The 8,234-nt window shown below is 44.9% G+C and overlaps 1 protein-coding gene across 13 annotated transcripts in view; it reads right to left on the reverse strand.

Moving 5' to 3' along the window:
- celf4 (CUGBP, Elav-like family member 4) overlaps positions 1–2,495 on the reverse strand; it is an 88,532-nt gene extending 86,037 nt beyond the window's left edge. For 7 of the 13 annotated variants that reach the window (XM_047583462.1, XM_047583460.1, XM_047583461.1 and 4 more), the window contains exon 1: positions 1,677–2,486. In XM_047583462.1, coding sequence (XP_047439418.1) covers positions 1,677–1,953 — 277 coding nt within the window. In that variant the 5' untranslated portion in view covers positions 1,954–2,486. Of the gene's footprint in view, positions 1–1,676 lie in introns of all 13 variants that reach the window. The other 6 variants (XM_047583463.1, XM_047583458.1, XM_047583465.1 and 3 more) reach the window with 4 other exon arrangements.
- Between the last annotated feature and the right edge of the window lie 5,739 nt (positions 2,496–8,234).

Raw genomic sequence — 8,234 nt, forward strand, 5'->3', positions numbered from 1 at the left:
GCCTTCAAACAGCTTGCAGTGAGCCAGCGAGCTCGTAAGCCAGGGAGAAGCTAGTGCCTCCAGCTAGTTAAAATATGAGCACAGCGGGGACTCGCTAATGAAAGCGGGGGCCCAGCCCGAGAAGCAGGGCTGTATATCGCGGTGAGGAGACAGTTCTTAGAATCAGCTGGCGAGCCGTGCCTATAGTTCTGGGGCCACTGGTGATTAACTGTCCAAGAGGGAGTTGCTACTACAGCTGGGCTATTAATAAAAGATACCCCCAACCCCCCAGCCCCCCCCCCCCCCCCCCCCCACCCCCAACCACCATCACCACCACTACTACCCTTCTCACACCTCGGTTTCTTTCATGCCCGCAGACAGCCTCCGCCCTAGACTAATTTGTATATCATAATAATTTCCTGACACATGGTGAATGTCACACATTGTCTACACAGGACAGGGGAGGTTTATAAAGGGGGGGGGCTGAGAAGTGACAGCTCATTCTCAATGCACCTTGCTCCCCCGGGAGATGTCCTGCAGGTAGGCTATAGCGGATCAATTAGTGACCTCTCATTAGACAGTGATTTGCACAGAATGACCCTTCCCTGGAGAGTAGAAAATAAAATACAGGTTTAACACACCATGATTCCTGTTGTGTCAGGGCCCGTTCTTTCATGATGCAGCCAAAGGCCCCCGTGTTTCAACAAAACTTCGCCATAATTCACCGTCATCGATGTATGGGCGAAGGGGTCAGGCTCAGCGCAGCCGTGGCTGCACCAGGAAAAGTTACAATATGAATAAATGAATAAATAAATAAATAATATCAGAAAATGTATATAAGCTGTCTACCATTAGAACATTTCAGAACATTTCATATTGCTTTGCCCCTTGTCAGTTTTGCATTCTGTTCATTGTTCCGTTTAAGGAAGAATAACTGGAAGCACCTGATTTAAAAAACAAAACAAAACCTAAAGGGCTGTGAAAAAAAAAAAAAAAAAAAAGAAAATGAAAAAAGAGGCCTACTCCTTCCACTGTCGCACACGTTTGCACAAACGTGCACGCGCGACCCCCCCCCCCCCCCCCCCCCCACCACACACACACACACACACGCACACACTCACGCACGCACACACCGTTACAGACAGGCAACAGAGTACACTGTGCTGCGGGCAATCAAACACAGCTTCCCTGCTATTGCAACGTGAAAACGTGAGGTTAATGGCCTGGATTTAGCGCTGTGAATGAAAGCACGTTTACAACCGCCGGACCAGATACTCCCGTGCATGCTTCCCAGATAGGATAGGAACATCGCTCCTCCTAACAGCAGCCTACATAAATCCAAGTCGTGACTCCCGATTCGTGACACTCTCACGCTGGGATATATTTGCTCAGTAAGATAGAAAATGAAGCACTGGATTTGGAAACCGGACAGTGACAAGTCTAGTAAAAGAGAAGGTCCTTTTTTTTTTTTTTTTTCTTTCAGTGCCCTGAAACAACACGTAGAAAGTCGTTCAAGCTTCAGCACTATAGGAAATTGCACAATTTGCCAACAATCGCTCTGCCCTGTGCCCATCGAATCCTGCGTGATTTAGGGCTCCATTTAGGGTCTAAACAGTGTGTGTCACACACACACAAAACAAACAAAAAAAGATAAAAAAACGAAAAGAGTAATAGGTGTCTCGGGGAATACAACCCACCTTTGTGCATGCCCGTGAAGCGGTCTTTGAGCACAGTGAGCTCGTAGATCTTGCCGAACTCCTCGAAGAGGGGCCGGAGGTCCTTCTCGTCCAGGTTGCGGGGGATCTGACCGATGAAGAGTTTGATGGCATCGTGGTCCTTCATGGGGATGGTGGCCGGGCATCCCGCCGGGCTGTGGCTGTGGTTTAATCCGTTCACGAGCCCGTTCGTGCTGGCGGAGACCACACCGACACCGTGCACCGTGCCGTCCACCTGCCCGTTGGTTAAAGTTGCCATCTTCGGACCGGCCAGTGAGTTGGGATGGGTGCAACAGCAGCAGATGGTGATGGTGGAGAATCGTTTTACGGTAGGAAAAAAAAGCTGGTGGAAGTCTTGGTCAAAATTTGGTTCCGAGACCAAGCCGTGCCAGAGACGATTCCGCTCTCGTCCTATCAAAGCCAGTATTTACAATGATTTGAAAACACATGTAGCTTTTGGCGAAGACGCATATCAAAAGCGCGCAGTGCCGTTGGTCCCGGTGGAGGCTTTGATTCCTTATATTTATGTCCTACCCAATAACTCGTTCATTGATTTCATAAAAGAGAGAGAGAGAGAGAAAGAGAGGGAAGGAGAAGGGGGAGGGAGAGAGAAAGCTGAGAGAAGAGAGAGAGAGAGCGAGAGGAGGAGAGAGAGAGACCAAGAGCGTTCACTGTCTATTTACACCCACGTTCCTTCGTCCCAGCTTCTTGGCACCCTTTTATTTTTTTGCATTGAGGAGTCGGTATGGGTGTCTTCTTGGTTTAAACGGACAGGGCCGGCTCAACCTCCACCAGAACAGTGGGGAGGTTTGAATAAAGGGGGGCGTTTTAAACCCGACACATATAAAGTCAGCGTTTTCTGCCTCCCCCTTTCTTACGCGAGGAGCCAGTGGTACATTCCACCGAGGGGAGAGGGTCTATAAATAGAGAGATATAGAGAATACGGTCCTTTGTGCTCCTACTCAGAGCAAATAACTACACATTCACGAACTCAAGAATTTAATACTTTTGTCACTGGCATACACACTGCCCCTAATAACTGCAATAAAGAAGTGTCTTAACAACAATTATGCGCATGCCATGTTCAGATTTTTTTTATTTTTTTTTTATTTTTTGCAATAATAAACATTCGCCGAGGAGGGGGTGTGATGGAAAAAAGGGGCTGCGGTTCTCCGGAGGTTTGATTTTGTGCTTAAATCACAATACATATCATCTATTCGCCTTCCTCATCCTCGACGGCGGCAGTGAATGGCCGCATCCTTCCTTCGTTCCAGGACGGCGGACAGCTCCGTGGTGCTGAAATTCTGCCCCACATGCGAAGCGAAAATTCACGAGCAGAAGATTCCTCTGACAGCTCCGACCGGTCCTACCCGTTGTTAAGACCAAGCGATGATTTCGCACCGGTTAAACCACACATTATTTTTTGGTGCTTTCTCAACGAAAGTCATGTGGGATAGATGATTTGCTTCCCCAGAAAGGGGAAGTATGTGAGCACCGCCGAGTGGCGTAGAGAGGGCGCACATGGAAGAGGGAAAAATCACATAAGAGAGGGACAAACTGAAACGAATTTGCACAGGAATCCAAAATCGGCAACACTCGTAGCTTTTTTTGGATTACCACAGAGGTTGAAGATGGTCAAAAAGAAAAAGGAAAAATCTAACTGTAGAAACGACTAAAAGGCAAACGTTTGAGTAGATGGTGATGTGCCACACTTCATGAAAAGCTGGTTCTCCGTGAAGTGGACACAATGTTCATTCAGTTTCTTCATTGCACAGAGACATCCACCAAACAGTTTGGATTACTGTACCAGTCCCTCAATAAAAAAAAATGTTCAGTGCATCACCCACTGTGGGGTAAATGAAGGGATTATCCTATCTTGTTATCTTATCTAATTAATTTCTGTGATAGAAATGTACACACCATCTTTGATTGGTAGAGAAACAAAATGCCATTCTGCTTTTTTATGTTAACAGTTTTACCATCACGCTCCAGGACAGAATGATCTTTAAATGTGTACATCATCTGATTCCAGCAGGCACAACCAGGGCTCTGTTTACTCTCTATCTGTGACGATACATGGCTTTGGGTAAAGTGGCCCAGGAAAGGTGCATGTGTACAGTACATTTGAACATTCACTGGCACGACTTCTCAGTTAAGATAATTGAATTCTGGTGTATTCCTCTGGGAGTCAGTTCATGCTGTTTATCTCTATTCCCAAAGGAGAACATCCACACCCGGGGTGGTGGTAATGTATAAATGATAAGAGAGCTGATAATCCTGTTTTGAATCCCAACTGATGAATGCCGTATTTAACGGTCAGCAAATCAGCATATTAACAATGACTAACTAACAGTGGAGTTGGCAGTTTAGTCTCTTGCTGGACAATCCGTTTAAATAGCACGATTCAATGCCATTATTTTCACAATGAGTGTGAAATTCTGACCCAGGGGAAGCGCCATGTGCATATGGACCATGTTGAGAAGCCGGGAAAAATATTAAGCAGTGCTGCTCCTATAAATTCTTAATATATTGTGAATTAATGTTGTTTTCATTTTGATTATGAGGCATCCCCACATCCACCCAACCCCTGCCTAGACATTAGCTAACCATTAAATAACAAAAGTCTCAATCTCACGGCTGTACGGCGCCTCTCTCACCTCTCTCTCTGCTCTTCTGCCAGCTAAATGGACCAGTAATGTCATCCCGTTCTCACGGCATGACCGAGCCCCAGCAGTTGCGACGTCGGTGTGGGTGAGGGGGACGGGACTTGGCTTTCTTTGGCATGACACCGTGCTCTGCTCTCCAAGCTTTCCCCCGGGGCCCACACTCCATTCACCACAGCAGTCCTGTCTGCGCTCACGCCTCACTTACCTCAAGCAATATTTTTTAATACAAGGGCGAAATGGGAGGGCACAAATCATTGTAATTATGTTCCGTGGGTTACTGCCGTGATGATTATGTGAGGTACGGTGCCACGATGGTTCCCTCACGGTCTGTCTTGTCGCCACAACCTACCTGTGAGGTAGTGGAATGGCTTCAGAGGCTGAGCCCATCGGACTGATAACAATAACATGCAATTAACTAGCAGGACGTGTTAGCAGTGTGTCTTTTCGCTCCCCAAATGGTGCTTATTTCAACCCGTTTGGGTATTCTCAAATATGACTGTGTGGCTCTTGCAAATCATTTGCGCCCACTGCACAGGCGTGCTGAGCGCAATACTCAAAGCACCCAGTCTGTCAAGTAAATTTTCATATTTATTCTGTTACTTATACATTCCCCCAAATCTGTTTGATGCAATGAAATGATTTCATTTCTGCAAATACAAATGATAATCCAGTTGCCAATGCTCCTTCGATGAAATAAATCAAAATGGAACTTGGACTGTTAATATTTACAGCTACATAGAGACTAGATTGTGACTGATAAACTGCACCAACAAAGGGCTTTTAAATAGAGGAATGCTGACTGAGACAAGCCTCTGTCCGTGGTGCTGAAACTGATGCGGTACAATGGTAACAAGTGCATGCCTCTGTCCGTGGTGCTGAATTTAATACAGTGCAATTCAGACAAGTGTTACTCCTTTATAAGGCAAGAAGCCTCTATAAATCCTCAATGACAAAACTTAAGCCCTATAACAGGGCACTGTGAACAAGATGTAAATGATCATATGTCGACTTGCTATTTCCTTCAAAATATTCCTCAGAGCTCATCAAAAAGAGGTCACTTCACTCCCACCCCCACCCCACCCCCGACAATGAACCTGCGTAATCATACAGCAGAAGACGCCTATTTTCCCTCGGAATATTGCTCCCTTGCTCGTCATGGCTTCAATTTTCAGTTTCAGCACTGTAAACGGTTGCAGCAAGGCAAATAAATGAAAAGGGAAATGAAATTCTGGGTAGCCAAGTTACACAAATAGATTGATAATCTGCATGGGGCACCATAAAGTGCTCCGACATTTTCAATATTACCTATTCTGCATAGTAATGTCTTTTCTCACCTCTCCTTCATACGGGACAAAGTTCTAAATCTCCTTTAGCCTTGGGACACCCAGGCTGTATATCACCTCCCAGTAATTTAGGAGGAAGAGCACAAAGGAATGAGGAAATGGCAGGTGCATGACTAAATGCTCAGAAAGTTTGGAGGGACAAGAAGGGCAGCAAGGTCCACTTTAACTTGATTAGCATCAATTTGTTAGAGATTGGAAGGGATGTGCCAAGAACAGAGTTACTGCAGTAATTTAAGATGTGTGTATAAAAATTACACCGTGTACTTGGCATATACTGTATCTGTGTGATATGCCCACTCCTGAAAACAGTTTATTATATTTAAGCAAAGATTCCCGTCGACTTTACACTAGTTTATAAATTACTTAATAAAGAGGGACACACAAATATACAGAAACCCATGCACGCATAGCGGGTAATTGTGAGTATTTATTCATTTCCTGAGGAAAAACTGTGTTTTATTGGGTCATGTGTGGAATGAACAGTCCTACAGTGGAAATTATTTGACACTGGGATGAGAGGCAGCGTATTATCTCCCCTTGGGCAAAAACAAACAAAGCCACAAATGCATTCAATAACGCATTAAACCATTAAAATAATTTGGAAAATATCCTTCCAGCAGATCTGTGGCCCTAAACATGTCTTGAAACCTTTGTTTAGTGTAACACATACAGTGCTTTTGGTGTAATAAATTATGGGTTTAAAAATTCAAACATGAGTGTAGTTCCATTTAACACATAATTTAAGTATGCAAAGCTTCACACTCCGCTCACCACCGGCAATAAAAATCATTTCTATACAAACCAAGTCCAGCTAAGTTTAAGTCGTGCTTTGGTGCATGATATTACAAACCGCTTCTCCATAATAATTAAAAAAAACTGCCGCATGACACATTTGCTGCCCAAAATATCTCAAACGAGCACACAGCTGATTATAAAACAATGATGACAGAAGCTATGGATTTTAACATAAAGCCTGTAGATTTGCAAAATGCAGAGTCTCATGGGAAACTCATTCTGTGAAACAATGAGGTGTGTCTGTCTATCTCTTGCCTCTGCAGTTATACCTGGCCTGCACTGGAAAGAGATTAGTGTTGTGACATTTGACATGGGTAGGCGTCTCTCCTGTGCCAAGTCCCGGGTTGCACAGATCAGCCATGCTGACAGCTCCTCTTCTGACTGACTTGGCTGCCCTGAAAACACAAGCCTCTTGACAAACACCAGCTTCTCGACGGCGTCACACTTACACTCGCTTGCACCGTGCACATATGAATCTGGTTTGGGCACCCACACACACATGCTTCCACACTCAGAAATACAACATTAAATTAATTCATGTAATTCTGTCGCATTGCTTTGTGACCATAAAACTGTATTGTAGTAGTTCAGGTCATCAATCCTCTAGTCAGTCATTCAAGACCCAAAATGACTTCAGCGCCCGGCTGCTGTCTGAATCATGCAGCACTGAAATCCTATTTCCACTACAACAGATCAATCCGACCGAGGGGTCGCGAGGTGAGATGAACCCTGACCCCCAGCTTTGTTGGCGCACGCTGATGATACTCCGGAGACTTGACCTGGTTGTCAGGGTGATGTGACACCTCCATTCCAGATAGGCAGCCATTTTGGGGCCAGACTTTCTGACTCCACTGTGTCATTAATTGCTCTGGGGAGGAAAGCGGCGCTCACATGGGAGTGCGATAACACCTGGTTCTCTAGTATACCCAAAGGGAAGAAACGTCTGGGGTAAAGATGAGGTGTAGTGCATGCGTCATTGCATGTGTATGAATGTGCGCCTGAACCATTTTTTTTTAATGTGCTCATTCATGTGTGCGCTTCATATTTTTAGTTAACAGGTATTCACCACCACCGCTCGGAAATTCCATTGCACACACACACACACACACATACATTACATTAATTCCCCTAAGCATATACAAATATTCAAAGCATCAGTGCAGATCTTCTGTTTCCTACTTCTCCAGTAAGAGTAATTACACAAATATTGTCGTACTTTGGTGCAACGTATGCGCATTACCTCTGGAGAGTAATAGGCTTGTCTTTAGAAATAATCTAAAAAAATAAAGATATATTTGCTCAGTTCCAAGACAGTAATCTAGGGCAGTAATTTAGGCAGGGTAAATTTAATAGCTTTACCTACTCCAAATATTCCACAAATACCAGCCTGACCAAAAGCAGAGTGGGCGCATTCATGTCTTCTTCCTTCAGTCCCTTTTCTTCTTCTTCTTCTTCTTAAGAAACCGTTCACAGCCAGTTCACAGAGCTTCTTAAGATCGTTCCCCGAGCACAAGGAAGCCTACAGCGCCACAAATTACTCCACGACGGCGAAACAAGGTATTTCAGTTGTTTCCCTCGACGTTATTGTACTCACAGAAGGCTGTGAGACTTTGCTTTGGCTGAAGTTCTTCACAGTACCATCCCAGTAAGCGGCCTAATTATAGCTGCTAAGGGGAAGTGATAGCGAATATCGACGATGCAGTTAAATCCCTGGCATGGAGAAGAGACAGTGATTG

This window comes from Mugil cephalus, chromosome 4 (assembly GCF_022458985.1).
Source record: "Mugil cephalus isolate CIBA_MC_2020 chromosome 4, CIBA_Mcephalus_1.1, whole genome shotgun sequence".
NCBI lineage: Eukaryota > Metazoa > Chordata > Actinopteri > Mugiliformes > Mugilidae > Mugil > Mugil cephalus.